The sequence below is a fragment of the Ptychodera flava genome, chromosome 15 (genome assembly GCF_041260155.1).
Source record: "Ptychodera flava strain L36383 chromosome 15, AS_Pfla_20210202, whole genome shotgun sequence".
Lineage (NCBI taxonomy): Eukaryota > Metazoa > Hemichordata > Enteropneusta > Ptychoderidae > Ptychodera > Ptychodera flava.
In genome coordinates, this window is record NC_091942.1 from 39,533,580 (window position 1) to 39,555,500 (window position 21,921).

At 38.3% G+C, this 21,921-nt stretch overlaps 2 protein-coding genes across 3 annotated transcripts in view; both read right to left on the reverse strand.

Moving 5' to 3' along the window:
• Positions 1-2,073, reverse strand: part of LOC139152165 (serine/threonine-protein phosphatase PP1-alpha-like) — a 118,945-nt gene extending 116,872 nt beyond the window's left edge. The window contains exon 1 of one of the 2 annotated variants that reach the window (XM_070725286.1): positions 1,411-1,935. In XM_070725286.1, the coding sequence (XP_070581387.1) occupies positions 1,411-1,488 (78 nt within the window). In that variant the 5' untranslated portion in view covers positions 1,489-1,935. Of the gene's footprint in view, positions 1-1,410 lie in introns of both variants that reach the window. The other variant, XM_070725285.1, reaches the window with a different exon arrangement.
• Positions 2,074-15,226: 13,153 nt separating this feature from the next.
• Positions 15,227-21,921, reverse strand: part of LOC139152156 (ubiquitin carboxyl-terminal hydrolase 31-like) — a 67,280-nt gene continuing 60,585 nt past the window's right edge. The window contains exons 9-11 of the mRNA XM_070725261.1: positions 19,431-19,706; positions 18,108-19,018; positions 15,227-17,862 (exon numbers count right to left, since the gene is read on the reverse strand). Coding sequence (XP_070581362.1) covers positions 18,522-19,018; positions 19,431-19,706 — 773 coding nt within the window. The 3' untranslated portion in view covers positions 15,227-17,862; positions 18,108-18,521. The remainder of the gene's footprint in view (positions 17,863-18,107; positions 19,019-19,430; positions 19,707-21,921) is intronic.

Consider the following 21,921-nt stretch of genomic DNA (forward strand, 5'->3'; position numbering starts at 1 on the left):
ACAAGCGTTTGATTGACGGTCGGTTCAAATCGCCAACGGTCATTGATTCCCCACCACAAACACTCGAATTTCCTAAAAAATTGTCTTCCAGTCGCGTTAGACTTTGAATATAACCACAGAATTTGATCAGCGGCAACTTTGCACTGACTGCTTGGCAGTCTGTCTACGTTTTTGCGGCCAGGGAAAACTAGAAAGTGGCATTTTCTGGAGCGTGTGCCCGCGTGTTGCCTGTTTGGTGTCCACTTACACAATAAAGGCCACCATAGCTTCACGTCCTTTTAAACGGAGGCTCCGCCTTTAAGCTAGAAATAGGTGCATTTTCACTCTAATTGACTTTATCAATTCATCTTCACAGTTAAATCACATTTAATAGATGCCTTGTACGTGCATAAAGTAGTGACCTGTGATAGGCGTGTTCACGAATTCAACATGTGCTGGCCGGTAAGGAACTGGAAAAAAATTATAGGGAGGGAGGGCAAATTTTTCAAAATGATGCTGAGAAAAGTAACTCTCCCTAATTCTTATGCTGTCCCTGTACATGCTATAATATTTTATTTGACAAATATTTACTAATTCATGATGTGACGCCTCATCCTCCGAATAGAAAGGCTGTTGCACTAGTATTAGTAATATACTGGCAAATAAGTTAAATTCAGGTCAAAGGTCATCCTGGTTACTTGATATTTTTGCTGTACACTTTCCTCCCATGATGGCCGTCCAGCAAACATCAGACCAATAGCTGGTCTCTGGGCTCGCAGCACGCAGCGCATGGCACGCGGCACTCGGCACATGAATTTGGCTTAGCCAAAGATAAGTATCTGCGAAGGTGGGTCTCCACCTTAAAAACAATATTCTCTGACACAAACGCTGCGATTAGGTAAAAGAGTGACCATAAAGGATTATGGGATTGTTTTAAAGATTTTTCTCGATTTAGGACATATATGTCCCAAGCATATACTTCAGTAGCAGAATCACTGTATGACATAATTCACTGTCCTTGTACCATTTTGAATAAAGACGGTTGATATGAGCCTGAGTTATGGCTCTGGACATGAAAAAAGCGAAACAAAATGGTCATATACAATCGTATCCTGAAACAAATCCACATGCATAGGTCATGGACGTAGTAGGACTCTCCTACTACCTCCATGCATAGGTCAATGACAATGTGCTTGTACCAACTTTGAATAAAACCAGTTCAGACATGTGAAATGCGTTCTGAAGAGTCAGGGTCCTTGATGAGAATATAAACATTGCCCAGCTTATTATCACCTCAGTTTTACTACTTCTCGTCTTGATTAATAAAGGACTCCTGAAGAGCAACTTAATTAATTTCACGTAAATGTAATATTCAGCATGAGTCGCTGTGTACACAAACTGCTCAAAAATGACAAAAGGAAGTGATCTTACTTGTTTGCCCGGTGTATCTTTCACAGACAACAGCAATGTAATCACGGAATCCACATCCAAGTCTTGTTTTTTATTCATAATGGAGTGCGACGTGAACCACTGAAACGTACAGCTATCTCTTCCAATTCTCAGCGATTTGAAGACTGTTGTGTACAGCTATCTCTTCCAATTCTCTGCGATTTGAAGACTGTTGTCGGTGTTGTAACCTACGGCCACCTGTACAAATCAAAGATGGACAAAATCGACGCCAGAAGACTGCAGCTGCATGAAGTTGACCGTGACGGAGTTGAGAGACCGAACCGATATCACTGACAACTTGTCCTCACTCAGTTTACAATCTCACTGTCATTCTGTTTTCAAGGGTTGCTATTGGGCGGATTATATCGCCACTGTGTCCTTGTTGATAAACATATACATTTGCTGTCGTTCAAGAGAACAATTGTCCGATTTTCAGATGTACAACACTGCAACTGGATTAACATACAGGCCCACAGTACAGACGACAGGTCGAAGACACACAGACATCTACCATGTCTACATCAGCAAGTCACATGTTAGTCGCCATGACAACTTCACTGTCAATATACATTCAATACATTTCACATACATGCATGCAGAGGCATGGCATCTGCCCTCATATATAGTAGCCTGTACAGCATCGTACGCAGAGCTATTATTACTGTGTAGATCTGCGTGGCAGGGCTGTGTGCACAGTAGCTCTGCATGGGCAGGGCTGTGTGTTACCGGCGTTACTCGGCCCTGTGGTGGGAGGCCGTGTAACGCCGGTAACACACAGCCCTGCCATGCAGAGCTATGTGCACAGGCGCGCCTTGTATATTAGGTGGGTAGTCTGCTAAGTCGATCGATTTTCGGTTCGATCTATCGATCCCGTGGTCGATATCCCCGCCACTGCAACCTAAATACTCACGTGAGTGGCAGGCATATCGACTACGGGATCGATAGATCAAGCCGAAAATCGATCTATTTAGCAGACTGCCCAGCTAAGGGGCGCCTGTGGCTGTGTGTTACCGGCGTCGGCTGTGGTGGGAAGCCGTATGTGTAACGCCCGTGATCTGCTACCTACCATAGACTTTCAAAACGGATCCGTTTTTAAAGTCTATGGACCTACCCTACCTGGATCAACGCTCCACGATAGCAGGTGTGCAACCAAATCACAGTCGCTTGTGATCACAGTTGCGAGTGTAGTGATACATAGCGGCCGCCGCGGGCCGCGGCGGCCGGCCGGCCGCCATGTATCACTGCACTCGCAACTGTGCTTGTGATCTATTCCGCTCTCGGACTATGCGCCAATAGATGTGTGTACATAGTGCCTGGTGTTTCTCAGGCATATAGCCTATGTACACACGTTTAGACGTCTATGGGGCGCATAGTCCGAGAGCGGAATATATCACAAGTGACTGTGGCCGAATGTAGAATCCGTGGCACATTTAGGCCAACCAATTAACCAATTTGCGTCTTCAAAAAAGAAACTCGAAATGGTGCTAATTTTCAATTTTCAAGTGGTTTCAGCATCTTGATTATTAACTTTAAGGCCGATTTTTAAATTTAAATTATTGGTCTGAGATTGAAATATAGAAAATAAGACTTAGGTGTATGGGCCTACTGCCGTGACGGCACTTTGAGGCCATTCAAATTCCCCCCTGACAAACTCTATTTCCAACAATGCACTATTTCCGTTTTCCCAATTTTCAATTTACCAAAGATCTCATTTTCTTATTTTATTTTGGGCTTGGCAACTGATAGTAGGCCTAGGCCTATCTATCTTTGGCCTAGGAATGCATCAAAGTGTGACAATTTGCGAGGCAACTTGTTTGAATGGACTGAGTACCAAACATGCAAAGAACAATAGTGTTGCCACCAGAAAGAAAAGTTGTTCGACCTGACCTTCAAAAGTTTTACGCTATCCGTCAATGTCGCAAACTTGTACGGTGTAAAAATTGTGACAGCCATCAGCCAAATCAGAGTGCGGCATCCACATTTAATTTTATCTGATTAATTTATTCATGATCAGCTGTCAAACTTTGTACGCAATGATGTTCTCCGTTGGCTGATGAGAGCCTCTTACAATATGACAGTTAGGCCTAACTATCGCATAATGTTTTCTGTAGGCCTAACGGTACACAGGTGCCAGTTGGTTATACAAGGTTGAACTACTGTGTAACACGTTTTCTGTGACGGTAAACCGATGCGAGGTAGTTATACTTTATAAAACATTGCCATTATCATTTTGTGGAACTGTTGGCTCATGACAGCCTCTTATAATGTGACAGTAAACTATCGCATAATACGTTTTCTGAAATGGTACACCGGTGCGAGGTAGTTATATTTTATAAAACATTGCCATTATCATTTTCTGTAACTGTTGACTGATGATGAGAACCTCTTTTAATACGAACTTAAACTATCGTATAATACGTTTTCTCTATTTCTACACCTGTGCGAGGTAGACATACGACATTGAACTATCGTGTTATACGTTTCCTGAAAAGGTACACCGATGCGAGGTAGTTATACTGCATAAAACTTTGCTATTAGGCCGAGAGCCACTTATAATACGACATTAGGGCCTAATAAATTATTGTATAGGTCATATGCGTTTTCTGAAACGGTACTCGCGATCGGCGGCACGAGGTACTTTTACCTCATAAAACCTTGCTGTTATAATTTTTCCTGACTGTTGGCTGATCAGAGCCTCTTTATTATGCGACATTAAGCTATCGTAAGGTCTTATTTTACGTTAAAACATTTCCTTTTATCGTTTCCTGACGTATCTGAACTGAAGGCCTAAACAGCAGACCGTCGCGCTAAGGGAGCCGCCATTATTTTTGGCCGGGGGGGGGGGTCCGGAGGAATCGGGGGGGGGGGTTCACTAAAAAAATCGAAAGCTACAAGGGGGGTTCAAAGTGGAGAACAAGAAGGGGGGGGGGGTGCTACTCAATTTTGTTGATATGTACCGAAGCATTTAGTGAAGTTATGAATTAATACAATAATAATAGTAAAGAACAGCAATAAGCTTATGTATGCTTGAGATGTGTATGTTCATACCTGGTACACACACACACACACACACACACGCACGCATATATATATATATATATATATATATATATATATATATATATATATATATATATATATATATATATATATATATATATATATATATATATATATATATATATCATAAAACAGGTGGTTTCACGTAGAAACTAAAATCTCATTACACTATGTGTTACACGTTATTGTGATCTTCAGATGAGAATGATCAGCTATTCGACATGGCAAGCCTTATGTTAGAGGCTAGTACTGAGTACATTTTTCAGTATTTCCTGATTAAAGATTGATACACTTGCCTGATCATTCATGAGAAACATCTGCTTTCTATATTCTACATTGTATAGGTTACCGATAGGGGAAAATGTGTAAAGCAAGCTGATTCTATAAAGTTTAAAAACAGTGGAATGTCTTGACAACAAACCCATCTTTTGTTGCAGAAAAATAATAATAAATAATAAACATGAATAAATGTATGTCTGTCGCTATTTTTTAGTTTTCAAAAAATGTAATCTTCATTGAAATCAGTGAACTGGAATATAAGTTTTGGAATACTGTCTCAGATTTCTGTTCCTTTGAGTTGTTTATATGAAAAAAATCTGAAAAAATACTCCCAAAGTGTCACCAAATAACACCATTTTAATCTCTATTTTTCAAAAGCTCCAACGGCAGGAGGGGGGACACCCCCCTCTTGACCTCCCCCACAACTGCTTGAGCGGTCACTTGTGGTGCTTTCGCACCAATCTTCACCCGCTTTATCCATAATGCAGCAGCAATCAATTTTAATGTATAGATATTTAACTTTCCAAGTTTTGTTTTTTTTTTGGGGGGGGGGTCACTCAAAATTTCTGTAGCAGAGAGGGGGATTACTCAAACACGTCAAGTTTGGGAGGGGGGTTATTCGAAATTTTGGAGTTTCAAAAGCAATTCCTCCGAACCCCCCCCCCGGGCCGTAAATAATGACGTCTCCCTAAATGGTAGGCTGTTGCGTAGATCGTGGGATGAAGGTGCTTGGCCAGCCGGCTGCGACTGGAGGCCTGTCTACCGTATACCGTACGTCATCAGGGAGAATTCGTTTACTAGTCTGGTTCCCCGCCCCGGTAGAGCCCACGCCCTCTACCGGGAAAAACGGGTTAGGGAACCAGACTCTATTCGTTTACTCACCATACATGCGCAAAATATGTAAATACCCTCAGCCGTACGAGAATGCCGGCGCTCCTTAGCTGGGTAGTCTGCTGAGTAGATCGATTTTTGGATTGATCAATTGATCCCGTTGTCGATATGCCCGCCACTGCAACCTTGTTTCTCGCTTCTGTACACTCGTCTATGGGTGGAATAGTCCTAGCTGCGAAAACGAGCCCTGCCACTCCAATGACCAACCTACCCGAGTGGTAGAGGCTACGGATTCGCAGCAAGAATAGTCCCAGAGCTGAATAGCCCACCAAACGACTGTGGTCTATGGGGCGAATAGTCCCATAGCTGAATAGCCCACGAGCACAGGTTATCGTAAGGGACCGTTCACTTTTTACGGCCGGGGGGGCCCGGCAAAATCCAAGGGGGGGGGGGGTCATCATAATTTTGGAATCCGCAAAGGGGGGGTCATCGCTTTTTCACTGGTAGGAAAGGGGGGGTCACCACATTTTCAAAAACATAATACCAACATTAAAGTTCATTTTATGCCATGGCCATGATCGACCCTCTTTACCGGTGGGCCGCCTTTGGCGGCCCACTACAATAAATATACATTTGTATTACCCATGACCCTCTTAACGGGCAGACGCCTTTGGCGGCCCACTCCAATTAGGTTTACTTCATGCGATGGCCATGATTGACCCTCTTTACAGGTGGGCCGCCGCAGGCGGCCCACTACAATTGACGTAATGTAATACCCCACGGCAATCTTAATGGCCGCATGCCTTCAGCAGCCCTGTCCAGTAAAGTTTACTTTATGCAATAGCCATGATCGACCCTCTTTACCGGCGGGCCACCTTTGGTGGCCCACTAGAATAAAGTTGACTTTACATAATGGCCCATGACCGTCTTACCGGAGGGCTGCCTTTGCGAACCACTCCAATAAAGTTTACTTTATACAATGTCCATGGACATAAGTTGTCTATGGAAATAAAGTTAAAAATTGCCTTACAGTCGTCCTAATTAACTGACGTTTCAATGGATGTGGCTGAGAAGTTTGTGCACTGGCATCTCTGCTACACGAATAAAGTGCGCAGCGTACCGTAGTTCAAATCCAAACCATGCGGGTAAATTTGACATATGGGTTTTTGGTTATTTTTCAGTGGGGGGGGGGGGGGTCATCAAATTTTTTCGTCTGACAAAGGGGGGGGTTCATCTTTTTTTCACGAAAAATCCAGGGGGGTCTATATTTTTTTGAACACCGGCGACAAGATTTTGCCGGCCCCCCCAGGCCGTAAAAACTGAATGTTCCTAACGTTGCACGTTACGATAACCTGTGGACTGTGGTACATGGTGGGCGTCTTGTCTACATGCTTTGCACTCATGACTGCATTGCGTGGTGACGTTCTAATATTTTAGACTATGCATTCTTTAAAAAAAGACAATGGGCACTTTTTGACCTTTACAAAGGTTTTGAATTTATTTTGCGCATGCAGACTTCCAGGGCACACTCATACGCGCGAGCAGAGGGTCAAAGGTCAGTAAACTTTATCACACCGATCTGTACCTCTCTCCTTAGGCCATAGGGGCAGCTTCCGAGTTTGCTTGTTCTGTATTTTGTTTTTATGTATGTTTAGGCGACATAAGTGGTAACAAATCATCTGTTTGTCTATGTAGGGGCCTAAACATACATTTCTATTCAATAATTGGTATAAAAAACACAAACAAACAAGCTTATATCGGGCACCCTTCCCCCCTCCCCCTCCATTTCCACCCCACCCCTGCTCTGGTACTATCTTGGAGTATCTGCCTCTTTTATTGGCAGATGTTGCTGTCAACAATTTTTCACACAACTGACAGCATTGAAACACTTTTGACAGCAAAACCAGCACATTAAAGACAGAAACTATCAGATTTACTAGTCCATCGCTCTCTACCTGCAGTGAAAGTGAATTTAATTGACAAGAGCATTCCATCGTACTGTGCTAATTTCTTTAGAGCTACTCCATAACTCAACTTATTTCAGGCTCAAAACACAGTTGAAAAGAACATATCCTGTTATTGTTATTTTCATTTACTGCTGCATCCCCACTTTTGAGCTGATACAGGAGCCATTTTAACATTTGCATAATTGTATGCACGGTATGGAAGCACTGATATGAAAGCATATGAGTCATTTAATGACAAATGTCAAATTTTATTTTCAGAGTCCAGAAAGGAGAAGGATATTATGAGAAAATTTGTGAGCCTTGACATTTTAGCTCCATCACCAGAAATTTTAACCCTGATGGGCTTCTGAGATTTTGATGCAAGATTATGACAAGCAATTTGAGATGATAGTTCTGCCTTGAAACTTAATTGGACACCCTCTTCCCACCCAGGTGTTCTTTCAATACAGTAACACTCATTCATTTTTTGTGTACACAGTTTAATTGGATAGCTTTTGGGTAGGTCATCAGAGATATACGTGAATTCATGGTATGATGCATCACCTATGCAAAACCTGTCCATAATGTAAAGAATACTTCTAATTTTCTCTTTTTCAGGATCAGATAATTGATCATAATTATGCCCATTACCATTTGTTTGAGTGTAATCAAGTTTGACAGTCTGACCACTTTCCTCATGAAACTTCACTACATCAAGCTGAAGGCCAAATGACTTAGAAAACCATAACGCTTTATCCACATTGGATTTTAGTTGTTTAATTTGTCTATTCCTCTGTCGTAGACCAACTTCTTTATTCCTTGGGTTGCAAAGTAGAGAACTGTTGATAGCATTATGAAGATCTTTTTCTTCAAAAGTTGATAATAGTAAACAAACCATGGTGTTGAGACTTTAAATTCTCCAACTGTAACTCTATTTTCTCTCTTTCTGTAATTACTACCTATAATTCTGAATACAAATCTGAACATCTTTTCTCTAAATGCTCATTTTCTCTCCTAAGTTGTCCAAATTCTTGTAAGACATGAGTAACATCAACAACCTCATACCTGTAAACAGCAAGTCTATAGACTTGCATTAAGTTTTTTAGTTTCAGAACCGTCTTTACTTTTCCTGAACAATGCTGGAATGTCATAACATATTTTTTTTCAATTTGCTTTGTATTCTTTTGCAACCAGCTTTGACTTTAACAAAACTCAGTTATGAAAAATTTAAAAGACAAATGAAAGCTCTTTATTCTTGGTTTTCAGATCAATGTATACTTTTGCAAGAGTGAATGGTATCCATTACGGGAAAGCTCCATTAACTTAGGAATACCCTACTTCCCTACTGAGTTATCAGAGGATCAATTTCACAGACCTGCCTTTCCTACAATGGCACTACAATATGGTACCAGCTGGATAAGATAAACATAAATGGAACATTCACACCTTGGGGAGATTAAAAGTCTTCTGTTTGTCACCCGAGTTTGTCAGGCAAGGACCCGGGTTTCAGGTACCATGCAAGTTAATGTAGTCTTCCCTAATGTCTAAAGAGAGACAAATATCAGTGTATTTGCTTGTAAATCTCTTATCAACTGCAGTATTTATAGATACTTTATTTTTAAGTATTTCTTTTACCTCAGCCATAGCACCTACTTAGATACTTGTCAGTATTACAAGTTACTGTTCAACAACTTTCAAACAAGAGAGTTAATTTACCATGTGGGTGGTTTCAATCACACCTCTGATATTTGTCTTTACAATTTAATTGGAACCTTGATAAAATCAACTTGGGATCTTATCTGCTTGAGCTGTCCTTCTACTACAATATGAGTCTTAGGTGACCATGCACCCAAGTACAGGTTTTAATTTCATCGGAAAGGATATCTGGTACCCTTCACCGTGCACATCTATCCACTGATACCAATGAGGGGATAGTGGTAATCAGCGACTGATCCTCTTCCACGTGAAGAAAGTGTGAGCCATCTGAAGCAGTTTGTCCTTTCCATGGAAAGAGAAACCTGTACACATCATGATGAAAGGGAATACAACTGGGTTTCTCCTGATTCCCTTTAACTTCCGCACTGCAATCCGAAGAAAATGAAAAGAAAAAGAAATGATATAAATCAATCTACAATTACAGTGAAACTCTAAAGGGAAAGCAGCTGTATTTTTTGAAGATATTTTTCAATATTTCCACATTGTGCATCAATAGCAGGTACTTGTTCTACTCCCGGTCCATAACATGTTGATATGCCCTCATTGAAATTGTCAACTCAACCTGAATATGTGTAAAATGTGTTGTTATTGTTGGAAACTGAATACTTACCGCTGTCCAGGCTGCTGTGACACCTCGACTCCCCCGCCGTGGCAGTACATGCATCCTGGTGACAGGCTTCCCTCCCCTGAGGCCACTCAAATCTGCAAATGGCCTTGGGGGATAGGTAGTGGTGATGCCTGGATGTACCATAGCCCCTGGATTTTGGCCAAAACCTGTCTCCATGTCGTTTCCTTGCATTAACTTAAATTATTTTTTATCTTTTATATCAAACTTGGGTTTTTTACCCCAAACATACATCCCCTTCATCTTTCGAGTAAACCATACTAAAATTTATATTCTCTGCTTTTTGAAAATATATAGTGAGGGAGTTTCCTTGTCATCTAAGATGAGAAGTATTTCTTTGAAAAAAACTGTGTTGGCAACATGCAGCTCCATCTGATTCAACAGGATGGTGCTGAACATTTTTAATATGCATATGTATATATGCAAATGGGAGGTATTCGTATAAGGTGGAAAAATGTCGTCTGTATGTATGTATGTATGTATGTATGTACGTATGTATGTATGTATGTATGTCCGTCCACATCAAAAACACCTAAACCGTAGCACCTACCGTCTTAGTATTTGGTGTACAGGTGCACCTAGGGGTGGAGATGTGAATTTGTTCAAATGAACATGTCAGTGCCAAAAATATCCAAATGAGGGGAAAAAAAGGAAAAATCCTGCAAATGGCTAAAACTCAGTAAGCATTGGTCAGATTTGGTTGAAATTTGGTATGCAGATTTCTTTAGGTATTCTAAATCATGTGTGCAAAAATTGGGATGAAATTTGCATGTCTGTATTTTTAGGGTATTTTTTCCGTTTTTAGTCAAAAAATCTTGTTCTCTGAAATCGCTCGTCTGATTGCTATGAAACTTAATATTCATGTTCCTCAGGATGACCTCAGTCATACTTGTACAAATTGTATTGATATTGTCATATTTGTAATTTTGGGGCAATTTTCCCAATTTTTGATAAAAAAAACTTTTATCCAAAAGCTACTGCTTTGATAGCTTTGATATTTGGTATACAGGTATCTAAGATTAATCTCAATATAATGTATTGAAGGTATGTTGAAACTGGCAATTTTTTTATTTTTGGGGCAATTTTTGCCTTTTTTGGTCAAAAAATTTTTCTCCTAAAACTTCTGATCTGGTAGCTTTGATATCTAGTGTACAGTTTCCTAGGGTTTATGTTAATTAGATATATTCAAAATTAGGATGAAATCTGCAATTTTGTAATTTGGGGGCAATTTTTCTCATTTTTGGTCGAAAAATTTGTTTCTCATAATTTACCAGTCTGATTGCTTTGATATTTAGTAAACCGGTTCTTAGGGTTTTCGTTGATAAGATATATTGAAATTAAGTTGAAATCCGGAATTTTGAATTTTTGGGGCAACTTTGCGAAACTGTCAGTTTTACTGGGATATTTTTCATTTTGTATTTTTGAGATTTTTTTTGGTAATTTTATACCTACTGGAACTAAGAGTATATAATGTGGTGATTTAGTAAGCATTTGATATGGTAAACTGTATTTGGTGTTGAAATGCGGTAAAAAAGTCCTGGCAGATTTTGAAAAAATTCCAAACAAATGCCAATAAAAAATTCAGCCAGAAAAGGTTTGACAAAAAGAAAAGGTGACAGAGTGGGGAAAAAAGAATGTACAATGGATCGGATAAAAAAGATAATGTACCTCATTGATCTTCCAGACACCGTCCCTTATCAAATGGTCCACCCCGATGTATTTTTGTGCGCAATTAACCATGCAGTGTATTTTAGTTTAAAATGTCACGTTCGGTAAGGATTTGAAAGGAATAGTCAAGTTCACCACAGTTTAACTTTATCTCTTGTGTCATCATCCTTTTGTAATTGGTTAAGTTTGTAAGTTGTTCCAGATGTGGATGCACCAGCTGTTCTGGAAGAAAACAATGTTTACTTTTCCCTGTTGGTTTCTGAGTTTATGATTGTATGTTGAAATTTCTCCATGTATCTGGTGTATGGGCAAAGTGTAAACATTGGTTGCATGTTATGTATTTCAATCTATGTCAAATATTGTAAATGAAAAATCAAGAACAGTTTACTGTGTGCTTGTAAAAGATAACATATTTGTCAATACATATACTTGTCAATACATATACTGCCTTGCAGATTGATTGTCTTAAAGATTATCACAGAAGTAGAAAAGGAAAAGAAACTAATCAAATTGCTGTAACATATTCACTCTCAGAGCCTGTATAGGCCTATACTTAACTATTTTATCATTACATTCAGCTGTTTGTTATATCTTTATCACTCTCCATGGGCCAAGGCACACTTGGCATCAATGTCATCACTCTGTGCCAGTCTGTGTATGTCAGTCTGTCTGTCTGTATGTATGTCCATGTTTCATACAATTGTTGACTTGTTTTGATAACTATATGGGAGCGAACAGTGATGTTGTCACTATTTTTGTATCTTATTTTAACACTGACAGATCATTACCTGTACCATTTTCCATGAAATTTGATGCATTGCTTCTAGACATTCAACCTAACACCACAAATTCATTATGTATGCAAATGATACTGCTAAATAGCATTCTATTACAGCACTGTGAGATCAACATCTGTAGCAAGTTCATCACATTTGGTATTATATTTATGGACATACCCAGCTATTAAGGAAGTTCATTGAATATAAAAGTTAAAAATTAACTAACATGACATATACAAATGTCTCTATTCACTGTTAAAGCAACATGAGCTCAACATCTGTACCCAGTTTCATGAAATTTGGGGAATTATTTCTTGACATATCAGCCTGATTAAGAAAATACATTATATATGCAAATCAACAAATAATGGACATGACACTGCCACATGTCTTTGCATGCTGTTACCACACTTTGAGATCAACATTTTCATCAAATTTGCTGCAGCATTTCTTGACATATCACACTATATATGACAAGCGACCTAGCGGCTGATATAGCTCCGCTGTGTCTATGTAGAGAATAACTATTTTTGACACATGTTGATGAAGAAGGTGGAACTCTTTGATAGCTCATTTCAATGGCCAGAAAAAGTGGCTAAAATAGCTGCAAAAATACTCAATTGAATATTTCATCATAATTTGAATATATCACATTGGATCATCCCTGAGAACATGTCAACCAAAATTATCTGACCAGTAGTTTTTTGAGAAAAATTTTCTGACCAAAAATGGCAAAAATTGCACCCAAAATAAAAATTGCAGATTCACCATAATTTCAATATATCATATATTAAAATAATCCCTTGGAACCTGTATACCAAATATCAAAGCTATCGACTTGCAGTTTTTGAGAAACAAATTTTTTGACCAAAAACGGCAAAATTGCCCCAAAAATACAAAATTGCAGATTTCATCAAAATTTCAACAAATATCATTTAGTTTAGCTGTAGGAACCTGTATACCAAATATCAAAGCTATCGGTGGGAAGTTTTGTAAATTGGAATTGACATACATATGGATAACATAAGTCAATGAACTTGTACCAGCTTTGAATAAAATCACTTGGTGCATGTGTGAGTTATGGTCCCGGACATGAAAAAATTGTAAAAAATATGATCGCCATGCAGCCATATTCAATCTTATCGTAAAACAAATCAATATGCATATGCATGACATAGGTCAATGTCTTTGTACCAAGTTTGAATAAGATTAGGTGAGACGGGGCCTGAGTTATACGGCTAAGGACATGAAAAATTGTAACAAAATGGCCGCAGTGCAGCCATATTAGATCATATCATGAAACAAATTGACGTCCATATGTATGACATGGGTTAATGTCCTTGTACTAACTTTGAATAAAATCGGTCGAGCTATGCCTGAGTTAGGGCTCTGTACATTAAAAAATCGTAACAAATGGCTGAACGGCGGCCAAATTGGATCATATCACAAAATAAATCACTGTGCATATGTATGACGTAGGTCAATGTCCTTGTACTATGTTTGAATAAATTTGGTTGAGACATGCCTGAGTTATGGAAAAGGGCATAAAAAAATAGTAACAAAATGGCCGCAATGTGGCCATATTGGATCATGTCATGAAACAAATTGACATGCATACGTATGACGTATAGGTCAATGTCCTTGTACCAACTGTCAATAAAATCAGTTGAAACATGCCTGAGTTATGGCTCTGTACATGAAAAAATCATAATAAAATGGCCACACAGGCGGCCATATTGGATCAAATCACAAAACAAAGTGAAGTACATATGTATGACATAAGGAGTAATCCTTGTACCAAGTTTGAATGAAATCGCTCAAGGCATCTCTGAGATATCTGCGTGAACGGACGGACTGACTAACGCATGCATTCATGGACATGACAAAACCTGTAAGTTCCCCCCGACAGTGTCTGTGGGGACTAATTAACATGACACTGCTAATTATATTTGCATCTTATTATAGGAGCTAAAGAGCTGTACCAAGATTCATCAAATTTGCTGTATTAGTTCTGGACATATCACCTTAAATTTCAAACATCAATCAAATATGCAAAAAGCAATAATTAACATGATCCTGCTAAATGTCTTTGTACACTGATTGTTTTGATGACCCAGTGTGCAATATTTGGATATCTTTCTTGGTTTGAATGCCTTTGCCAAGATGATCAAGGAGGGCAGCAAAGTCATGGTCATCTTGTTGTCTATTACCTTATGTAAGTTGATGAACCTTAAATAAATCTTGCTATAGATTTGTTGCTAATGGGCAATAACTGTGTTTCAGATAATTTGAGAGCAATTCATCCATGGCGGGTTTTAATTGTAATATTGTACCTTCCATTTAAAGGAAACTTCTCAAATAATTTTCTGTTCCCTGTTATTTCCTGTGAGAACACAGGGATAGACACTCACAGGGATAGACACTCATGATGACAAACCGTAAACTTGTAACTTCACCGTCTAAGAGTAAAGACTGTAACATATGAGGTCATGGATACATAATCTCTGGAATGTCAATGTCAAAATCTGTATATTGACTCAAGGATATTTACAGCAGATGTGAGACAATGTTGGGACACAACATCAATAAATATCTTCAGGAAGTCTTTTGTTGTCTCAAGCTGTTATCATAGTCATAGACACAAAAAATGTTCATGTGTAAGCATGGGTCAGTCCACTTTCAAAGCATCACCATTGTCAGTGAGAAGTGAACTGAAGTCAAAAGCAAATAGTATTTCCATAATAACAGACCATGTTTGAACGACACTACAAATCTCTGCCACTATATCACGTACATAGAATGATCTGGTCTTGAAGTCAATGTATTTATAAATAGGTCAAGTAGTTAGTCATGTGACTAAGTCATATGATAAATGCCAAGGGTCATCTCAAATGTGAAAATCTAAAATATGTAATGTTTTATTTATCGCCTTATCACCTTGCCCAAAAGAGTGTGGACATTTCTGATACTTGGATTCAGTGCATCCTCCATTTTTCTAGCATTCATCTAACACACATTTCTGTTCCAAATCTCATAAAACAGTCAAAAATACAGGATTGGTGTACCTTCCAAAAATACATATACAGAAGGCCCCTAAAATCAATCAGTTAAAAAAGGGGTGAAAATTTCCCATATCTATCTAACCCCTGATCCATTTGGCACCATTTTAATAAATTAGAACCTTGAATGTAGTCCAAACATCTGTACCAAATATCAACGCAGTCTGTTCAGCAGTTTTTGACTTTTTGTCTTTACAGAAAATTTTCACTGTCCAACGTCAACTTAACCCTACCCCATCACAATAACATAATGACCTATGGTCATTATATTAATAATTGCCTAAAAAATACAAATTTGCTTAACTCATCACAATTTGAACAAATCTGAGTTAGGTCATCTCTTGGGACCTCTATACCAAATATCAAAGCTGTCCGATCAACGGTTATGAAGAAGAAGAGTTTTCACCAAAACCAGTTTTTTTATAGCTAATTTGCATATTTTCAACAATATAAAATAATGAAAAACAGATAGTTTCTCATAGTCATATTTTGCATCTACACAAAAAACATCACGTCTGTAAGTACTGTGGTTCTCAAAATGTTTGAGTTTATGGAAATCCTCACAAACAGACATACATACACATACATATACACACACACACACATACACATATACATATGCACATACATATATACATATACACATACATACAGACTGACCCTGGACGCATACCCATCTCAATAGCTTCTGTAGACTATAGTCTATAGTGGCTAAAAATGACAATGGCCACTTGCGTGGCAATATTAGATTGCATCTTGAAACCATCACTGACAAATAAGTACATAGCAAATCATATTCTTGTTGTGCAACATATGAAAAATACCGTCAAGGACACTATGTGCTCACATTCGGTTTGAATTGGTCCATTCAAGAAATATTTAAACTAGAAAACAAGAATGACAAAAACAAATAAGGTCTGCAACTTGGGTACTGGAGATCATATGTAGGAACATGCATATCAACTTCTATAGCAATGGGACAAGCAGATCCTACATACAAAAGCAAATGTCAACAAAAAAATTAGCCAGAGAAGGCTTGACAAAAATACCGCAAAAAGGTTGGAAGAGTGGGGAAAAATAGAGTGGGAAAAAATGTACAAGGATCTGGTAAAAAGTAATGCTATCTCATCAATCTTCTAGACCCTACCCCCTCCTGAATATCAAATGTTCCACCCCTTGGTATTGACCATGTTTACATAAGGCCAGATGGCAGGAAATGTATTTACAACCTTGGGGATTTTTTAATTAATGCTATGAGTGCTATCGTTCTAATGTAAACAGCACTTAAATTAGTTAAGATAGTGAAATGCCTTCCACTGCGGGAGGGTGATTACGACATCTGGAATTAGCCTGGATCCAAATTTCTCATCAGTTCTTGTGTGTCTTACATGGAAAAGTTGCAAAATTGATCCGCAATTAATGAATTTACCTCAGCTTTGTTTTCTGGATCAAATTTTCCTACAAATTGATACCAAATATGACAAAATTATGTTCACAGCCTTTGAAACTGTCTCACAACATATCCTGGGTTGGTGTACGTCATTTAAGGTCACAAACTGAGAAAATTTCCTAAAATATAAAAATTTGGGGTTTCCCAACACTTTGAGCAGAAAATTTATCTAATAACATCCTCGAGACTTTTGTACCAAATTACAAAGCTATCAGACAAGTAATTTTGAGAATATGTGTTCTTGACAAAAAATGACAAAATTGTCTTAAAAATACAAATTTGTATATTTCATGACAACTTCCACATATCTAACTATTGTCATCCCTGGACATCTGTACACCAAATATAAAAGCTGTCTGTCCAGGGGCTTTAAACAGAAAATATCTTTTAAGGTTTTTTGACCAAAAATGACAAAGTTGCCCCGAAACAGTAATTAGAAGGGTAACACCCTTGCAAATGCCCAACCCAAATTTGAGAGAAAGTGGGCTAGAGGTTTCAGAGAAGAAGAATTTTTACTTAAAATGAGAAAAATAACCAAAAAATTCAGCAACAATACAAAATTAAAAGATGTCTTCACAATATTCAGAAAACTGTATAAGGTTCACCTAAGGTACTTGCACACAAATTGTCAAAGCAATCAAAACAGCGGTTCTTGAGTTATTAATTCTTGACCATTTTCACTTTTTTTAAGCTCATTTGCATAATTTAAGGAATGCAAACTTCATTTGAACAAAATGATATCTATAGCCCAGGATGCATCAACACACCAAATACCAAGCTGAAAAATGCAGTGGTTTGCGAGTTTTTGATGTTGACGGACATATTATACAAACATACACACCGATATATACATACACATAGAAGCCACCAACTTCAGCTTATATGATAACCTCACATTAGTAAACCAAATGTGAGCCCACAAAATCAATTCAAGTATACTTTGGTAATGGTATGAGAAAAACATTAAGACAACATAGCACACAAATCAAAAGTATATTCACTCCAAGCGCCAAGCTTGTAGCTTGCATAATGTGATATGGAAGGGACCATTTTCCCATGGGTATTGCATTGTACACTCACTCATGCTTAAAGCAGGCTGTGCGTATTTACATAACTTTTGTTCATACTGAGTATCCTTGCATAAACGATGATTTACTTATAATAAACTGTCCACTGTCAGATTTTGTGTCGCTGTTTACTACCGTGTTACTGTGAGTGGACAATGTGGGGGCCATACCCGTCCGGAGATGGTCCCTTCCATATCACATTATGCAAGCTCCAAGCTTGGAGCTTTTTTCCCATGATTCAAATTACATGGGCAACTTCCTGTACTATTTTTATCGTTTTTGTAAAAAATCTTGCGAGTTATAAATGGTGAAAATAGTTTTTCCTGGGTAAACGACCACAGAGCTACCACATATGTAAAAATCATCCTTGGTGAACTTCCCCTTTAAAGCCAGCTGATGTGAAATGATGTATTCAGCAGCTGGTATCATTGGACATGATGTATTCATGTCTAACATACATACAATGAAAGAACAAATTTTTGGGCTACAGTTCAGGACCGAAGGACACACGGACACAACCCTAAAGAAATTCTCCCACAAGAAATCAGTATGGAAGAAGAGTTATCTTTGGAATGAAATTATTTGATCAATTTGCAATATACTGTTGTATTGCCTAGAGATGTGATTCACTAATCATGGCCTGTGAAGTTGCAGTGCAGTTTTTCTTTGGTTCCGTTGTCTTTAAATGGTTTACAGCCACTCCAGATTTTGCAATACTGATTGACTGAAGAATCAAATCTTGAGGACAACTCATAACTCTTTCACTGTTCGGTTGTTGGTGTGCTACAGATTCTGTTTGCAATGACTTGATTGTCTGAGAGTCTCTGTAAGTTGAAGCATCCATCTTTGCCCCTTCATTTCTTTTACTGGAAGTCATCCTGGATTCTACATTCATTGACTTTGACAGCCTTGATGTAATGCCAGGTTCTGTGTCCCTACAACTAGCCACCAGTAATTCTGTTTCTGTATCTGTCTCTCCATCAGATAGGTTTGCTGTATTGGTTACTGATGTCCTATTTGACTTTTTCCTTGGTAATCTAAGACTCTGACTGCGGAGTCTTCGGACAAATGGTTTTGTTTTTTCTAAAGACACTTCATTATCTTTTGGTACTGAAAAAAAAATTGTAAACATAGAGTGTACATGTATCTCCATACTGACAAATTTAAACAGTAGCTCTGTAGCTAGCAGGAAGTGATAAATTTAGTGTTTTTTATCCAAAAAGGCAAAAAGTGAGTGCTAGAAACTTTGTGATAGAAACGTAAACAGAGTCTAAATGTTATGACCCTATGCAAAGTGTACTATTATACTGAAATTATACTGCAAGAAAACTGTATCAGGCAAGTTATGACAAGGACATCCCTATCTTGGCAATATCAAATCAATGTATCATAAATTTCATAAGCGTGAATTGTAATGTACATATATGTGAAATGGAATGGAATGATGGCCAGAGTTATGAACAATTGATAAATAAAGCTTTCTGTGCCCTATTATACATAACTAAAGGCATTTAATACTCACCTTGTCCACTGTAGGATAGGTTGTCATTGAAACTGAGATCATCACGAGAATTAAGGCTACCACTAATAGCACACTGTGGCATTTTGAAAGCCCAATGATCGCAAACTGACAGGTTTGACGTAGAGCCATCAGAATTTCGTGGTGCAATGGTAAGATTGCTCCTTTGGTAAAACAGCAAATAGGCACTTGGTGTAACAATTTTGTCCTCTGCCATTTCAGTGACTTCCGCATCATCATACAGGTACCAGTTACTGTCCACAGGATTCTTGCACGTAGCTGATGAACAATAAAGTGAATAGATATCACTTAAATAAGCTATGCACCAAGTTAATTATCAATTAACATTGAAAAGGAATGCACAGAGTACAGTACAAACTGACAGCATTGACACTTTCAATAAAGAGCTTCCGCCACGCGTGGTGAAGACGTAGCAATTTTTTTTCACCACATCGGACATTTATTCGCAATTTGCGACTGTGGTGAACGTTAGCGCGAACCCTGCTTAGCTTCGTGTTATTTGATTGGAAAAAAGACCCCTATCTTGCTTGAGTGAGAATATCCAAAATCAAAGCTGCAAGCAGCATTTGTGGGGCCCAGGTGGTTACCACAACTGAAAGTACTTGCACTAATATTATGTGCAATTTTTGAGTTTGAATGGTCTTTTGGTTCTTGAAAAGAATTATTTTTAGTATCCTCTTGTTGTTATAGGGTTTTTGTGAACTCCAATATGGCCGCCACACCATGTGACCGATCTGGATGCCTTTTGCAAACTTGACAGTACTCACACTAAGAATGATATGAACAAAATTTCAATTCAAATGCTGGGTGGTTTGGGAGAAGAAGAAGTTTTTTGAATATTATTCGCTGGTAGTCGTTGGTTTTTCACAAAAATCAATATGGCCACCAAACCATGTGACTGATTGAAATGATTTTCGCAAACTTGAAAGTACTCACACTAAGGATGGCGCAAATGAAATTTCAAATAAAATGATGTGTTGGTTCTAAAGAAGAAGATTTTTAAAGATTAAATTGGATTTTTAAAAAAAATCCAATATGGCCGCCAAAATATGAGACAGATCAATTACTGTAAACCGGGATATGTTTGCAGCGGGTTATTTTCGCGTTTTCTTTCCTGACAAACTATTCGCAGCGGGAAATATTCGCATTTGTTGAAACCACAAACAGGAGTCGCTTTGTCAGTGTCATTGTGCATCTATTTGGGAGGTCAAGTGTCAAAGTTTGTCAACTTGTCACCGTGCTATGTGCACTATTAGCATGTGTCGACTTGTAGAGTGTCAAACGGTTTATTGTTTGCGTTGAGGGCAGGGGTTTTGTCACAACGTTGTCTTTTGATCATGCACTTTTCGCCTCGCACTATTCCTCTTTTTCCTGTGTTTCATAAAAATGTTTGTGGCAATATTCAATGGGGTAAATGTATTAATAGGATGAGTTTTGTCAACTTCATCTCATTCTGACTTTGCTATCTGCCTCGTCAACTACTTGGAGTTACGACATTCCATCTATCGAGAGCGATAAACATGTGGCAATATCTTCAGACAGTTCAGCCTCCACCAAGGCCAGGTTTTACCTGACTCGTCAAACACTGCTGGTGATGCGAAAGCGAATGACGAGGTGTCAAAAGTTTTGGATGAAATTTTAGTTTCTCCGAGCTGATCAAAAGTTCAAGTTGTGTGAAATACTCAGGAAAGGAGGGAGTTATGGGATTTGAATTAAAAGTGGGAGAAATCAAATACTATATATGACAAATCAAATTAAACTTTCCATTAAAGATATCAACTTTATCTATCGAAGTCTACATGTGCATAGAGCAAAAGTTTCGCCATATTTTTGTAATGTCAGCAGTGGCCATCTTGGATGATATCATGAATATTAATAAGTTGGTATGCGAGCTTCGCGTGTGGGAAATTTTCCCGTTTTGTTTGTGGTCGCGAAAGTCGCCAAAATATCCCGCACGCAAAAATATTCCGGTTTACAGTATGCCTTTCGCAAACTTGAAAGTGCTCACACTAATAATTAATATGAGCAAAATTTCAGTTCAAATGGTGCAATGGTTCTTGAGCAGCAGATTTTGAAATATTTTTTGCTGGTTATAGTAGGTTTTTTGCAAAAGCCAATGTGGCCGCCAAACCAAGTGACCAATAGAAATGATTTACGCAAACTTAACAGTACTCACACTTGGGATGACGCAGGTGAAATTTCAAATTAAAGGGTGCATTGGTTGCGGAGCAGGAGATTTTTAAAATTAAATTGGGATTTTTCATAAAATCAAATATGGCAGCCAGACCACATGACTGATCCATATGCCTTTTGCAAACTCAAAAGTGATTACGCAAAGGACAATGCAAGTAAAGCTTCAGTTCAATTGGTGCGTTGGTTCTGGAGAAGAAGATTTTTAAAGATTAAATTGATATTTTTCAAAAATCCAATATGGCTGCCAAGGTCACATGACTGCACACAATTTTATATGCAA